The sequence below is a fragment of the Pristis pectinata genome, chromosome 11 (genome assembly GCF_009764475.1).
Source record: "Pristis pectinata isolate sPriPec2 chromosome 11, sPriPec2.1.pri, whole genome shotgun sequence".
In the NCBI taxonomy this organism is placed as follows: Eukaryota; Metazoa; Chordata; class Chondrichthyes; order Rhinopristiformes; family Pristidae; genus Pristis; species Pristis pectinata.
Window position 1 is genome coordinate 13,607,575 of NC_067415.1, and position 16,788 is coordinate 13,624,362.

At 39.9% G+C, this 16,788-nt stretch overlaps 1 protein-coding gene across 1 annotated transcript; it reads left to right on the forward strand.

The window, feature by feature from the left end:
- The first annotated feature begins 582 nt into the window (after window positions 1–582).
- LOC127576127 (uncharacterized) lies at window positions 583–12,468 on the forward strand. Its single transcript, XM_052026514.1, has 5 exons — window positions 583–643; window positions 8,524–8,895; window positions 10,980–11,255; window positions 12,130–12,377; window positions 12,460–12,468. Exons 1-5 carry the CDS (start codon window positions 601–603, stop codon window positions 12,466–12,468), a joined length of 948 nt encoding a protein of 315 aa, XP_051882474.1. The 5' UTR covers window positions 583–600.
- The last annotated feature ends 4,320 nt before the right edge of the window (window positions 12,469–16,788 follow it).

Here is a 16,788-nt window from a genome sequence, read left to right on the forward strand (position 1 = left end):
TTTTCCAACTAATTTAAAATGCAAGTTGGTGTATTTTCCTCTGTTCTTCGTTATTTTTGTGCCTGGTCTCATGTTGATTTGTCTCTTGCACAATGATTTTAATCTTCTGGTAATCTTCCTAGCTTTATCCATGTATTTTTTCTTGTTCTTGTGTTTTCTACTTCCTCAAAATTCAATATTCATTGATTTCAATTGGTCAATTCTATATAGACTAGTGAGACGAATGGTCATTGTGGACAACAGAATAATGGCATGCAAACAGTAAGGACAACATAAATAGCCCTTCCTTTTCCTCATTTTTTATTGAACAAATCAAAATGCTCCATATCTTACTTTTTTCCCTTTCATCTGTTCTATTAGACAGAGCAACATATTTCTAAGAAATTTGAAAAGTGTCATTATTGCTGGTGTTCACATCAGTAATTCAGGATACACGCTAAAATGAATCGGACCTGTGTCTCTTTGGCATTTTGTTTTACCATTTATGGACAGAAATCAGAATCCTGTGTCTTCAGGCTGTGAGGGAAGTTTTAATTCTGGTGCATTGAGGAAAAATCAGGTTTTTGAACTCTGACTGTGATTCTACTCGGAGCTGAAACAATGCAATCTTGCAACATCCATCTGTACTTCCAACTCAGCCTGGGTGAGTACAGCCACTGGCAACAGTTCAGAACACAATATGTTTGTGAATTCTATTAGTAGGCGAAAATAGAGTAGTTTAGTGAATGGCAGTGATTTTTTTCAAGCGAGTACAATATTCCAGTGCTGTGGTAGACAGGTATCATTATTTGTCTCAAATTTCTATTCCAAGGATCAGATATGGTGGACTTCTTAGTGATGGAAAAAGTTTTATACAAGGAAGAAAAAATAAATAAATTTATAAAGACATTTTAAACCAGTGAAATTAGTGATTTTTTGGCATTTTTAAGAAGCTCTTTCAGTTCAGAATGAGGAGTTTTGAGAAAATAAGTAGGAGGAAAGTATATCCACTGATAGGAAAGTCAATAACCAGAAGACATAGGTTTATGATGTTGAAAAGAATCCCAGTGGGCAATTAGGTAAAATTGAGTTATTACGATCTGTAGTGCATTGGCTAAGGAAAACTGTGATAAAAGCAGTTACAACAGTAACTTTCAAAAGAGAATTGTATAAATACTTGGAAAGTAAATGGAACAAGGAGAATGTGATCATTGGTAGCCCTTCAGAGAGCTGCCAGGTGAACAATGGACCAAGTGGTCTCCCTCAGTGCTGTATGATTCTCTGAAAAATACTCCGTGGAAAACTAGGCAGGAGACAAGAAAGGTCATTGGTATCGGTATTGGTTTATAATTGTCACTTGTACTGAGGTACAGTGAAAAACTTGTCTTGCATACCGTTCGTACAGGTCAATTCATTACACAGTGCATTGAGTTAGTACAGAGTGCATATGGTAAATCAAAAATTTGACAGTAGATGACACCTGGACTTTATTTTGAAAGCCAATAGGGCTTTTAAGAAAAATTACAAAGCACAGATACTGAGTAGACATTTATCAATCCTCTTATATTGTTAAATACTAGAGCAGAAAGTGAAGTGCTGTGTTAGTGATACAATAAAGCAAATGCGAGTTTTATTTATTACTATTATAACCTCATATTTTTTCACTTACCAGTCTGAATATAGAATTGTTTGTCATACATAGATTTTATTTTATTGAAAGGAGATGTCTCCCCTCTACTGTTCCTGTTTTTTGAGAAATACATTCTTTGAAACAGGTTAATTTCAACTATATTTTCATCATTTGCTTATTTTATGTGGATAAACCATGTGGATTTGCACGTGATATAGTTAGGAGAGTTAATAAATAATGCTTTAATTTTTCAGACACCATTTTTACTTTAGGTGAAGTTTGAATCCACTTCTCAATGTATTTAAAAATGTCAACTTGAACCTTTTTAAAAAAACAGTTATACAAATCCACTATAAATAATTCTTCTCATTCATTGTGAAACAGTGCACCATTAGTCAAAATTAGACTGCACTGTCCAATGAAGAAGAGAATTATAAATAATGTTTGTCCTGAAATAGAGTTACATTTTGCTGCTGTCAACTGCATTTATACCTAGAAAACATTTCTCTCATTAATTCTACAAAATAAACTCAATTGAATCTTCTGTGGGTGTGGTTGACCACATTTTTAGAGCAGAGTTAAGGGAACCTGACCTGTGAGTGCCTGACACCCAGAAGACTGGGTGGGAAGGAGGCTGATTGGCTGACTACCACATTGTCCAATATTAGACCATAAGACACAAGAGCAGAATTAGACCATTCAGCCCATCGAGTCTGCTGCGCCATTTGATCATGGCTGATTTATTTTTCCCTCTCAACCCCATTCTTCTGCCTTCCCCTGTAACCTAGGCACCCTTATTAATCAAGAAGCTGTCAACCTCTGCTTTAAATATACCCAGTGACTTGGCCTCCACAGCCGTCTGTGGCAATGAATTCCACAGAATCACCACCCTCTGGCTAAAGAAATTCCTCCTCAACTCTGTTCTAAAGGGATGTCCTTCTGTTCTGAGGCTGTGCCCTCTGGTCCTAGACTCTCCCACTACTGGAAACATACTCTCCACTCTATCCAGGCCTTTCAATATTCAGTAGGTTTCAATGAGATCCCCCCTTATCCTTCTAAACTCCAGCGAGTACAGGCCCATAGCCATCAAATACTCCTCATACGTTAACTCTTCCATTCCCGGGAAGATTCTTTGTAATGACCCTCTCCAATGCCAGCACATCCTTCCTTAGATATGGGGCCCAAAACTGCTCACTGTACTCCAAATGTGGTTGACCAACACCTTATAAAGCTTCAGCATTACATCCTTGCTTTTATATTCTAGTCCTCTTGAAGAGAATGCTAACATTGCATCTGTCTTCCTTACTACTGACTCAATCTGCAAGTTAATCTTTAGAGGATCCTGCACTAGGATTCCCAAGTCCCTTTGCACCTCTGATTTCTGAATTCGTTCCCTGTTTAGAAAATAATCTATGCCTTTATTCCTTCTACCAAACTGCATGACCATACATACTAAAAATCCAAGTAAACAACATCCACTGACACTTCTTTGTCTATCCTGCCTGTTACTTTCTCAAAGAATTCCAAAAGATTTGTCGGGCAAGATCTCCCCTTAAGGAAACCATGCTGACTTCGGCCTATTTTATCATGAGCTTCCAAGTACCCTGAAACCTCATCCTCAATAATGGACTCTAACATCTTACCAACCACTGAAGTCAGGCTAACTGGCCTATAATTTCCTGTCTTTTGTCTCCCTCCCTTCTTAAAGAGTATTAAGTAGGCTTGAACTTCCAATCTTTTGATTCAGAGAAACAGGGAAAAAGCAATGAATTCCATTGACAATATTTTTCACATTGCCAGAGCTTCCTGTTTAATATGTGTTTAACATGTCAAAATCAGAATCAGGATCAGATTTATTATCACTGACATATGACGTGAAATTTGTTGTTTTGTAGCAGCAGTACAGTGCAAAGATATAAAAATCTATAAATTACAAAAATAAATAAATAGTGCAAGAAAATAAGAAATAATGAGGTAGTGTTCATGAGTTCAGGGGTCATTCAGAAATCTGATGGTGGAGGGGAAGAAACTGTTCCCGAATCATTGAGTGTGGGTCTTCAGGCTCCTGTACTTCCTCCCTGATGGTAGTAACGAGAAGAGGGCACGTCCCGGATGGTGAGCGTGCTTAATGATGGATGCTGCCTTCTTGAGGCACAGCCTCTTGAAGATGTCCTCGATGGTGGGGAGAGTTGTGTCCGTGATAGAGTTGGCTGAGTCTAACCCTCAGCAGCCTCTTGCGATCCTGTGCATTAGTGGCTCCATACCAGGCAGTGATGCAACCATTCAGAATGCTCTCCACCATATCTCCTCAAGGTCCTAATGAGTTAGAGCCTCTGGCGTGCCTTCTTCATGATTGCATCAATGTGTTGGGCCCAGGATAGATCCTCCGAGATGTTGACATCCAGGAACTTGAAGCTGCTCACCCTTTCCACCGCGGATCTATCATTGAGGACTGGTTTGTGTTCTCCCAACTTCCCCTTCTTGAAGTTCACAATCAGTTCCCTGGTCTTTCTGACGTTGAGTGCGAGGTTGTTGTTGTGACATCACTCAACCAGCCTATCTACTTTACTCCTGTACGCCTCCTCATCGCTGTCTGAGATTCTGCCAAACAGAGTGGTGTCATCGGCGAATTTATAGATGGCGTTTGAACTGTGCTTAGCCACGCAGTCATGAGTGTAGAGAGAATAGAGCAGTGGGCTAAGCACACATCCTTGAGGTGCGCCTGTGTTGATAGTCAGTGAGGAGAAGATGTTATTACTGATCCGCACTGACTGTGATCTCCCAGTAAGGAAGTCGAGGACCCAGTTGCTGAGGGAGGTACAGAGGCCCAGGTTTTGAAGCTTGTTGGTTAGTACTGAGCTGTAATCAATAAACAGCAGCCTGGTGTATGTCTTGCTGTTGTCTAGGTGAGAGTTGATAAAATGATTTAAAAATACAGCAGCATTATTACAAGAGAAACACTGATCAAACCACTACATTCCACTGCAGACTTGGAAACAATTTTTAAATGTCACATGCTGCAAAAGAGATATTAATGAATAATCATTCATTGGCTCTTATTGAATGTATACTGGCTGTTGATTTGAAATCAAAAGTAGGAACCAGTAGGTGTTCTATACTTAGATTTCCAGAAGGCATGGCCACATCAGCCATGATCATATTGAATGGCAGGACAGGTTTGAGGGGCCAGCTAGCCTTCTCAGGTTACTATTTTATAGAACATAGAACATTACAGCACAGTACAGGCCCTTCAGCCCACAATGTTGTGCCGACATTTTATCTTGTTCTAAGATCTACCTAACCCTTCCCTCCCACATAGCCCTCCATTTCTCTATCATTCTTGCGTACTTGTGCATCAAAGGTTATTGCAGAAAATTTAAAAAAAGCAAGATGGAGGTAACACATCGGTATTGGAGGAAATAAATTGGCAAAAATAGGGTCTTTTTGGCAAGATGTAATGAGTGATGTGCCACAGGGCATCAACTTTCTACAATTTATACCACTGACTTAAATGAAGACACTGATGGCACAGAGATATAAGTACATGTTCCCCAAGGTCTCTCTGTTCAAAACCACACCCCAGGGCCCTGCCATTCACTGTATATGTCCTGGCCTGGTTTAACTTCCTGAAAGGCATCACTTCACATGTCTGAGTTAAATTCAACCTGGGATTATCTCGCCCACTTTCCCAGTTGATCTATATTCTGTTGTAACCTTTGACAACCTTCTTCACTGTCCACGACACCACCAATTTTGTTGTCATCTGCAAACTTTGTAGATGACAATATAATTGGTGATATCGTGGCTAGTTGGTGGTAATTGGTGGTATAGTGGACACAAACCAATTTTGTATCCATGGATCCTGTGTTCATGTGTTCTAGCCTTCCGGACCATTCTACCATGTGGGACCTTGCCAAAGGCCTTTGTGAGCTTACAAATACATATTTTTAAAATTAGAAATAAAAGGAAAATTCCAAAAATTAAAATAAAAAATGCTTGAAATGGCCAGTCAACATGTACTAATGTATTTTTTAGATCTTAGCATGAACTGTTCATATTGTAATATACAAGCTCATTCACTTTGTTCAGTCGTTTCAACATTTTATATGTAATCAGCAAGAGTATGAAGCAATTTTCTTTATAGTTACAATGGGACACAAGTTCTTCTGTGTTGTTTAACAATATCGTGATACGATCTTTGGAAAATAACAAATATAAGTTTCTCCCTGTTAATAGTGCTGTTATTAGCATTCTACAAAGTCTTAAGATTTAGCAACAGAGGGCAATAGGTAACAGCTAGAATTAAAACAAGCAGAACCTCAGTTAGGAAGCAGACTTTTATAACAGAAGTAGAACCATTTGAATGAAATTGTTAATTATTTGCTCTTAAAGATTCTTTTAATGTCATAGTGTTTAAAAAGCAACTGGATGTATATATATGTAAATATTTATAAGCAAATTCTTTATGTATTCATCAAACAATTTTAATTCAGTCCTACATATAATTGTTTTATCAGCAGGGTATTTGTTTGCCCAATCATTAAAGCCTACCCAAGACTGTGTTTATATCTGAAAGACCTATTGGTTTAGTTTTCTCTTTCCCAGGTATAGATGTTAAAGCCCACAATACTGCCCCCTGCTGCACAATTGAACACAACTAATTTAAGTGTAAGGGACATTTCCTGCATCTTGCAACCTGTTCAAATACAACACGCACACTTCATCTCTCTCCTGCACGAGAGATCCTGGATCTCTCCTCCTAAACCTTTTTGTATCATTCTGTCTGTTCAAAAACCTCTTCAAAATTCTTCCCTTCAAACAAGCTTTTGGTCCCCCAGAAGATGTTGGAAACACTCAGCAGGCCAGGCAGCATCTGAGAAATGGGGTTGGCATTTCAGATCGAAGATCTTCATCGGAACTGGGGAAGTGAGGACGTGGAAGGGCTTCAACTTGAAATGTTAGCTCTGTTTCCCTTTAGACAGATGCTATTTGCTGTTTTTATTCCAGATTTCCGGAATCTTAAGTTTTTTTTTGATTTTCTACTTCTTAAACTGTTTATTTCCTAAGCGTCTATGTGTGAAAGGTCTTTTTTTTTCTGCACATGAATAGTGGTAAATAAAGGCAATACATTAACATTGAACTAGGGACTCAGTGTTTTATTTTTGTCCATTTTAAATTTTAAAATGAACACTTTGTTATTAATGCTGCAAATGACACAGCTCTGACTAATTCCCCATTAACATAGCATGAAAACAAGTCATAGAGTCAAGGAAAGTCACTGTTTAATCCCTGATTAATATTGGTTTCACAGCAGAAGAAGGACCACTGGAAGTAACAAGGGCACAGAATGTACTCTGGGTGGGGGATGTCAATGTCCATGTCCAAGAGTGTCTTGGTAGCATGATTATGGACTGGGCTGGCTGAGTCCTGATGTTGATCTTGGCTGCCAGATAGGGTTTGAGGCAGGTAGTGAGTGAACCAACACAAAGGGTAAACCTACTTGATCTTGAATGCTCCAATCTATTAAAGGCAGATGCTCCCGTCCATAATAACCTTGGTAGAAGTAATCACTGTGAGAGGATGAGCCTTCTACTCAATATCCACAACACAAAGTTTCTCTACTAAACTGGCCCCGCTGTACAACACTGCCCTCCGACAATGAGACCCTGGAATGAGACCCGTTGCTGCAGGAGCCACCTCCCAGTAAAGATAGACATCGCTGATGAAATTCACCATCAGTTCAGTGCGCTTGCACAGTCTTGAGCTGTCTGAGGAAAAGTACATTTGAACATCAAGATATGGCACAAAACTCATGGCTTACTGGGCCAGAACTGTTGACTGGATGATTCATCCAGGCTTCCTCCCCACTGTCACATAAGCAGGTCTTCAGCCAATTTAATTCACTCTGTGACATCAATGGCTGAGAGCACAAGATAAAACAAAGGCTTTGGACCAGACAACATCCTGGCTGTTAGCACTGAAAACTTGCAACCCAAAACCAGAAACTCTGACTGAGCTTTTCCAGTACAGTTATAACAACGTGGAAAATTGCCTGCAAAAAGCAGGACAAATCCAGATCAGCTAATTACCACCCAATCAGTCAACTCTTAATTTAAATCTGACTGCTTTTGCAGAGGCACTTTAAAAGACAAATTTTAAAGGCAATTTACACAGCCAAGCACAATCATAGTGTGCTTAATGATTACTGGGTTGGGAGAGGGAGGTTGTTCTACTGATCTCTTATGCATCCTATTGCCTCCTTCTTCTAGGCATGGTAATGTAGAAGGCAGGCGGAGTAGTGTAGTGGTTAGTGTAACGTTTTACAGCGCCAGTGACCGGGGTTCAAATCCAGCCACTGTCAATGAGGAGTTTGTACGTTCTCCCTGTGTCTGCGTGGGTTTCCTCTGGGTGCTCCGGTTTCCTCCCACATTCCAAAAGACGTATGGGTTAGGAAGTTGTGGGCATGCTATGTTGGCGCCAGAAACGTGGTGACACTTGCAGGCTGCCCCCAGAACACTACGCAAAAAGATGTATTTCACTGTGTGTTTCGATGTACATATGACTAATAAAGATATCTTATCATATCTTATCTCCAATGTTGACATGTTTCATTTCAGTCTCACAAACTGACCTTTGTAGTCTATTAAAATTGGAGGGTACATTTCCTGCCTCCCACCCTTAATCTTTTCTTCCTGTGTTCTTCAGACTATTTAAGCCAACTGATGTCATCCGATCTTCACTATTTGATTCACTTTATTTTCTACTTTATTAAATATTGGTCATATTGTATGTAATCACTCTAAGGTATTCTTCTTCATTTCTTAAAGGAACTCCTACAGCGATTAGCAATTAATGAACTTTATAGTAGCATTGATACTGAAGTTATGGTTCCAAACTTTGTGTTACTTTTTTAGCTCTGTTTGCTTTCGTTGAATTGGCTGTTGGAGATGAACAGGAGTTTACAGTGACCGTTGGAAATGTTGAAACACTTAGTTGCTTAATCTCAAGGCAGCTTCCATATGATCGTCCTGTGAGCTGGTACTGGACACCACTCTATCCAGAATGTAGTGGCTCCAATGGTGGCAAAATTCTGGACATTTATCCTGATGGAAGAACAGTATTTGAAGAGGAGTTCAAAGGACGAGTACTGGTATACCGATCAAAAATTAAAAAGGGCGACTATTCAATCACTATCAGGGGAGTAAAGATACCTGATTCTGGGGAGTTCACCTGTGCCCATGAAGATCTTTCTGAAGGGAAGAAAGTGAGGCTAACAGTGAAACCAGGTATGTGAGAGTAAAATAGAAACAAAAATTGTCAGAAATTCTCAACAGGTCAGTCAGTATCCACGGACAGAGAAACAGAGTTAACATTTCAAATCATGACCATTCATCAGAAGCTTCCCATAGTTATTCAAATGAATATTCTCAGACATTTTCCTGAAACTTGCCCCTTTCAGTTTATTGATCTAATCCTTGAATTAGCTGAATTGGTTGCTGGGGAGGGTGACGCATTAGATTGTGTGATCTCGTGTATAGGGTATAGTGTATAGGGTATGTATTAATGGGCCTTGCTGTTGCTTCACACCCTTCTTGGCATTTGTTCATTCTGATGAAAAGTTATCTATCTGAAATGTTAACTGTGTTTTTTAAACTAGATTATTTACAGATGAGTTTGAGTAGGTCAAGGGATTTGATGATGCTGTTTAATGTAGAGAAGTCACAAAATTAAAAGAAAGGAACATCAATATGAAGTACAGAATAAATGGGAATAATATACAGTGAAAGATAAAATAAATGGATTGGGTGGAATAGGGGTCAATGAAAAATATGCTTGAACCATTAGTACTTAGCTGAAAAAAGTAGCTTTAAGGAAAGGACACAAGCACTGTCAATGGCAAGGACTGGCACAAAATCTGATCGGTTTCACCAAGAGGTAAATGTACATATCTTACTACATTACCATAGGACTTCGAAGAAAGTACAAAGTAGGTCTATCAAATTAATAACTAAGATGAGGTAATTGAGCTGGAAGGAAAGATGACAAAAAAATGCTGGAGAAAATGTACCTTAGTTTGATATCATTATTTAGGATCTTGAGCACTGGTCCAATGGATGACAATGTTTCTGAGAACATTTGTGAGGCAGAGTGAGTAAGTTAACATATTCTTAGTCATGACTCAAGAATAATTTGGTTTTCCAGAGCGTCTCTTAATTTTTCAAAGAAGAGATTCCAGATTTTTTTCCCGAAATTTACTATAATTTGCCACTCCCTGCTTCTTGGTCTAGTCCAGGATTTAATGCAGTTGGTTGTTGGGGATGGTGAGGCAGCAGGTTGCATGATCTACTGCATTAGTATAGTTTTGACGTCATTATCTAACTTTTTGTTCACTTGTTCATATGAAAACATCAATAGGCTGTTTGATTAGAATTACTCAGTTCCTCCTCTTCCCATTCTTTCCCCATGTTGAAATCCAAAGTCACATCAGGAAGAATCTATCCTGTTCCTTAAAGATTTAGTATCATACAGAAAATGTCATTTGGAAACAATATTTAACTGCACCTCTATCACTATACATGAAGACTACCTGGTTGGATAAACTACTTGAAGTCAACCTAACCATAAAACTATCATCATGATGAGGTATTTGAGCTAGATGGAGGACAAAAAAATGTGTTCAGATAGACAGGGTGGTGAAGAAGGCACTTAGCATGGTGGCCTTCATCATTTAGGGCATTGACTACATTGCTTGGAATGTCATGTTATAACTGCACAAGATGTTGGTGAGACCACGTTTGGAGTATTGTGTGCAGTTCTGGTCACCTAATTATAGGAAGGATGTCATTAAGGAAGGGTGTCATTAAGGAAGGGTGCAGAAAAGATTCACAAAGATAATACTAGGACTGGAGGGCTTGAGTTATAAGGAGAGACTGATGGGCTAGGGCTTTTTTTCCCTGGAGCAGAGGAGGCTGAGGGGTGACCTTATAGAGGTTTATAAAATCATGAGGGGCATAGATAAAGTGAAAAGTCACGGTCTTTTTCCCTGGGTAGGGGAATCTAAAACTAGAAGTCATAGATTTAAGGTGAGAGACTTAAAAGGGGCATGAGGGGCAACTTTTTCACACAGAGGGTGGTGGGTATGTGGAATGAGCTGCCTGAGGAAGTGGTAGGGGTGGGTACAATTACAATGTTTAAAAGACATTTGGACGGGTACATGGATAGAAAAGGTTCAGAGGGATATGGACCAAATGCAGGCAAATGGGACTAGCTCAGGTAGGCAACTTGGTCAGTGTGGATGTATTGGGCCAGAGGGCCTGTTTCCATGTTGTATAACTATTATTTTATATATAATAAAGACATATTTTTTCAGGCTGTTGGTCTAATCTACATCTGACCGTGGAACCACCGGTTGTGTCAGTTGGAGACAAAGTTACATTAACCTGCACGTATTGTGGAACGAAATTGGTAACACCCCGAATAAAATGGCAGTATGATGGATTAGCGATATCAGACACTGGAGTTGTCAGCATTACCAACGGTGGACAGTCTCTTGTTATTTCTCAGGTCAACCAGGAGCACTTGAAGAAGTATGGATGTAGTATGGCCAAGAAAGAATCTATTGTGACTGAAATATGCCTGAACATAGGTAAGAAAAAAGTCCCATTAAACAAAGGAATCTACAAATGTATGTTAGATATGGAGCTACCAGAAAATGTGGCCAAAGTTTCTGCACATTTTGTCATCATATTAAATGCTGTTCTAAACTTCCGCATGAATCTTGTGTTATCTAAACCCATACCACCAGCCTGGCTCCATCTGCCTCCTTTCCTCTCAACTGTCCCTTCCTAACACCCACCAGCCACTGTTGTCCAACTCCACAAACCGCAACCCCCCCCAACCCCACCCCCACCAAGCTTCATCTGCCCATCATCCCCCTCCTCATCTAGTTCTACCTATCACCTGCCAGTCCCTGTCACACCTATCCCTCTGGCTGTCTCCCCTCTGCTCTCTCAGCCCCGATGGAGGGTCTCAACCTGAAACATTGACCATCTCTTTTTTTCCATAGATGCTGCTGGTCCTGCTGAGTTCCTCTAGCAGTTTGTTTCTTGCACCGTTTTTGTTTGCGGTTAAATACGTCTGTTCAACAGCATTTTGACCTTTGTAAATTGCAGTGAAAGTTTAGGCAGAGTTGTCACTAGGTTGTAGGGAAAGTTAAGGAAAGGCGTGAAACACTTTGAAGGCATGTCCATATCAACTGTAAAAACAATTCACAACATGATTGATTGCATGAGCCCAAATTTGAGTTATCATTAGGAGTTATGATTATGTTTAATACCAGGATGAAAGATTGGTTGTCATAGGTGCGTCAGTGGTGGTGATGGTAATGGGAGGGATTAGATGTCTTTGGTTATAACTATATTTATAATTGTGTCAATTCACCTGCAAGTACATTCAGTAAATTGACAACAGTTTACTTTTTGCTTTTGTTCAAAAAATTAAATATTTCTTCACTGTTACAGAGCTTGATTTTCTAGATACCACAATGTTTGCTGGAGATTATGATTATCCAGTGAGTACACCAATTCCTACCACCACTTCTGAATCCACAACAACATCAACCACCCAAGAAACTACCACGACCGTGACAACGGCACCTGAGATCACAAATGTCTCACAGAACATGTGGAACGACTTAGAGTGGATGCAGGACACTTCTCCAGTTACTAGCCCAAAAACACAAAGTTACCCCACCACAATAACAGATACAGTAAAAACCATTGAAACATTGGATCCATGGAATGAGGACGTAATTCCTGGTCAGCAGGGATCCACTGAAAATCTCTGTCCAGTTGCAGTAAACAACGGAGGGAGTCGGTTTCCAACATACATGTGCATCATCCTTGGTGGAATTCTCCTGCTTATAATCATCATATTCCTTAGCAAGCGATCCAGAAAATTCTGTAAATGTAAATATTCTCTCTCAAAATGTCAAATTTTTAGCACTAATTGGGAATCAATGTAGCAGTTGGGTGTTGTTGAACCATAACCAATAGGATCTGCTTTCCACTGAATAAAGGTCTTGTTGGTATCAACCAGGATAAGTAGGGTATTATTGCAACTGGCTTATGTAGAGGCTGTGGGAAAGCATTGGCGAATAATGCAAAGGTGTCCCTCCTGTCATACAGCACGGAAACAGGCTCTTCAGCCCAACTGGTCTATGCCTACCAAGATGTTTATCTGAGCTTGTTGCCTATATTTGACCCATATCCCTCTAGGCCTTTTCTATTCATGTACACACCCAAATGTCTTTTAGACATTGTAATTGTACCTGCCTCTACGGCTTCCTCTGGCTGGCAATCTGTTCTGTATACCAACCATCCTCTGTGTGAAAAGTTGCCCCTCAAGTCCCCTTTAAATCTTTCCCCCCTCACCTTAAATCTATGCCCTTTTGTTTTAGACTCACCTATCCTGGGAGAAAGACTGTAACTATCCATCTTACCTATGCTCCTCATGATTTTATGTACCTCTTTAAGGTCACCCCTCAATCTCCTATGCCGCAGGGAAAAAAGTCCCAGCCTGTGAAGTCCCTCACTATAACTCAAGCCCTCCAGTCCAGGTAATATCCTTGTGAATCTTTTCTGCACCCTTTCCAGATTAATGACGTCCTTCGTATAGCTGGGTGACCAGAACTGCGCACAAGACTCCAAGTGTGGTTTCACTAACGACTTGTACAACATGTGTGAAAATAAATTCAGACTTGACCAGGGTTGAAAAGTTTGCCAACACAGACTTGGTAAATGAAAGGACTTACCTTGTAGACTGAGTGAAAGTGGCGGAGGGTAAGAGTAGAAAAAGGTATAAAAATAGAGGCAACAGGGACCTGCCGATAGAATTCTTCCAATGTTTTCCCCTTAGTTCGGCAGATGATTGGCAGGAGCTCAAAGAACTGCATAAAGAGGATTACTCTTGACCTGCAGTTGTACTGAGTGACAGATGAGCTGGAGAACCCGTGTGGGGATTCGAGTGTAGCTCTGTATGTAAAGTACAAGGTAGTGCCAGCCACATAATACATAAGAACCATCAGGATGACCGTCATGCAATTTATTTTGTTATTTTCTCAACATACGTACATAATTAATTCATAATTTTCTCTTATCCAGTGTGTTATTGGGCCAAATACTGTATATGGCTATGGCATATCACATAGGTGTTGTAATATGAAATTTTCCAAAAAATATGTAAACTTCTGAAAAAACATTGGAGATAATGTTGACATTTGCTGAGTGGACATAAAACTGGTGGGATCGAGCAATTGCTGCTCCAATTTTCTTTTCCACCGAATTCCGTATGTGTTACACTCATTTTGTTCCCTGCCCACGTTAGATTTTATCCTCCAAGTGAGCAGTTTACAAAATAGTATTAACCTGCCATTTTGCTGCTTAACAATTTGAGAGAAGCACAGTCTTGTAAAACAATGCCAACAATACTAGAAGTGCGTACTATTACACATTAGATGTCTTGCAATGACAAAAACACCAAAGAGTATAAAAGAGATGCTTGATACTTATTGTTTTATTTCTGTTTTTACACAGTTGGAAACCATGATGTGGAACATAATGCAAGGTATAAACTTATGTGGATTTTTCTCATATACATCCTTGAATAGGTAGAACAGGTTTTCAAGAAGAGATCCTTTATTGTAGGATCAGTTAGATGCTGTTGTACAAATTCAAAAGATGTGTAAAAAGAGCTTGGGGGTCTAATCAATCTCTACTCTCAACAGAGCAAATGGCAAAAGTGTGAATATTAATGATTCTCACTCTTTTTGGTGGACTGGCATTTAACAAGGTGCCACATAAGATGTTGGTGCATAAATTAAGAGCCCAAGGTATTAGAGGAAGTGTGTTAGTATGGATTGAAAACTGGCTGCCACATAGAAAACAGAGATTTGGAATAAATGGGTCCTTTTCAGGCTGGAGGGATGTAACTAGTGGAATAACCCTGGGATTGGTTCTTGGCTTTCAACTGTATACTATTCTCATCAATGAGAATATTTAAGGTTTCCAAGTTTGCTGATGATATGAAAATAGGTGGAAGGGAAAGTTGTGATGAGGACACCGTGATTCTGCAATGAGATATAGATACATTAAGTGACTGGACTAAAAACCTGGCCAACGGAGTTTAATGTTGAGAAGTGTGAGGTTATGCATTGCAGTAAGTGGAATCAGAAGTTGGATTATTATCTAAATGAAGAGAGACTGCAAATGAGACTGCACATTTAGAAGGATCTAGGTGTTCTAATGCATGAATCACAATAAGTTAGCAGACAGGTCCAACGAGTAGTTAAGAAAGCAAAGCGGTTGGATTTAAGAATAGGGAGGAATTTTTTTAACAGTTGTACAGGGTGTAGGTGAGACCACATCTGGAACTCTGTGCCCAGTCACCTCAGAAAAGACATAGTAACATTGGTGGAAGTCCAAAAGAGATTCATCATGCTAATTCTTGGGCTGAGAGAGTTGCCAATGAAGAAAGGCTAGACAGTTTGGGTCTGTACTCCTTGAATTTTAGAAGAATATGGGGTGCCCTTATTCAAACATATAAAATCCTAAGGGCACTTGACAGGGTAGATGTTGAGTTGTTTTCACTAGTGGGAGGCTCATGAACAAGGAAATATTGCTACAAAATAAGGGGCTGTTCATTTAAAACATGTGCGCAGAAATTTCTTCTCTCAGAAATGTAGCAAATCTCTGGAATTCTCTGCTCCTGAGGCTGGTGAAAGTCAAATCATTGGATATATTGAAGATGGAGATAGATAAATATTTGAAAGATTGAGGAATTGAGGCTCATGGGGAACTGGCCACAGAAGAGGAGTTGAAGCCAGCATCAATCAGCCATGAGCATAATATAATGGTGGGACAGTCTCGAGGGGCTGAGTGCCTATTCCTGCTTCTATTTTCTTGTGTTCTTGTGACTAGCACTCAGGACCTTTTCAGTTCACTGAGTGAGGTAGGGCATAATGGTTTCCTCCAGGACCCCATTGAAGTCAGACCAGAAGTGGCCTGAAACCATAAAATTGATCAGTCTTGTAACTCAAGGGGCTCATGGTACTGCAGATGGGGTGCGGACAGAGAATTCTCCAATGGGAGGTGGTTCAAGTCTTTGGGTAAATGTGCTGGCTGGAGTCAGAAATGTCTGAACTAGCACCTACCCCTCTGCTGCAAACTCAGGACTGGAGACTATCTTCAGGTATCGACCAGAATCGTTCCAAGGAATTTCTGACTGCAAATTTGTTACTTGCTGAAAGGAGTTGTATTTTTGTGACTTTTTATAATTCTTTACATTTGGCAAAATTCTCATTTCCGTAAATTATTATTGCAGTAATCCAGATGACGATGTCCCAAGTTCAGAGATACCTGGTAAGAAGAACAAAACATATTTTTTTTCCATGCTTGAGATTGGCTTGCATCTATAAATACCACTTTTCTTATTTTCCTTCCTTAAGCCTCCATGCCAGCTGCATCTCAGTTTAACATACGTGTTAGTTACTTACAACCCCCCACACGTTTCTTCGAAATCAGGCCCAGTAATATGACACTGTTTATGATTTTTTTTGTGTGTTGGAAAACAACTTGAGCTTCAACCCTCACAACGTTTATGGATGAAGGATAAAGGACTAATAAATGCCTTCACTTGTCGAGGCATTGAGTTCAAGATCAGTAAGTTGTGCTGCATCTTTATAAAACTCTGGTTAGGCTGCATCTGGAGTACTGCATTCAGTTCTGGTCGCCCCATTATAGGAATGATGTGGAGGCTTTGAAGAGGGTGCAGAAGAGGTTTAACCAGGATGCTGCCTGGATTAGAGGGTATGTGCTATTAGGAGAAGTTGGACAAACTTGGGTTGTTTTCTCTGGAGCAGCGGAGGCTGAGGGGAGATCTGATAGAAGTTTATAAGATTATGAGAGGTATCGATAGAGTGGACAGCCAGTATCTTTTTCCCAGGGTTGAAATGTCTAATACCACAGGACATGCATTTAAATTGAGAGGGGGATGTGTGGGGCAGGTTTTCTTACACAGAGAGTGGTGGGTGCCTGGAATGCGCTGCCTGGGGTGGTGGTGGAGGCAAGTACGATAGGGGCACTCAAGAAGCTCTTATCCTTAAATATCCATATCCTTACTTT

Excerpts from the sequence above, each read along its gene's own strand:
- LOC127576127 (XM_052026514.1), top strand. The coding sequence starts at position 601 with ATGCAATCTTGCAACATCCATCTGTACTTCCAACTCAGCCTGG. Across the intron at positions 644-8,523 it reads GTACTTCCAACTCAGCCTGG|CTCTGTTTGCTTTCGTTGAA; the intron begins GTGAGTACAGCC and ends TTACTTTTTTAG. Across the intron at positions 11,256-12,129 it reads TGAAATATGCCTGAACATAG|AGCTTGATTTTCTAGATACC; the intron begins GTAAGAAAAAAG and ends TCACTGTTACAG.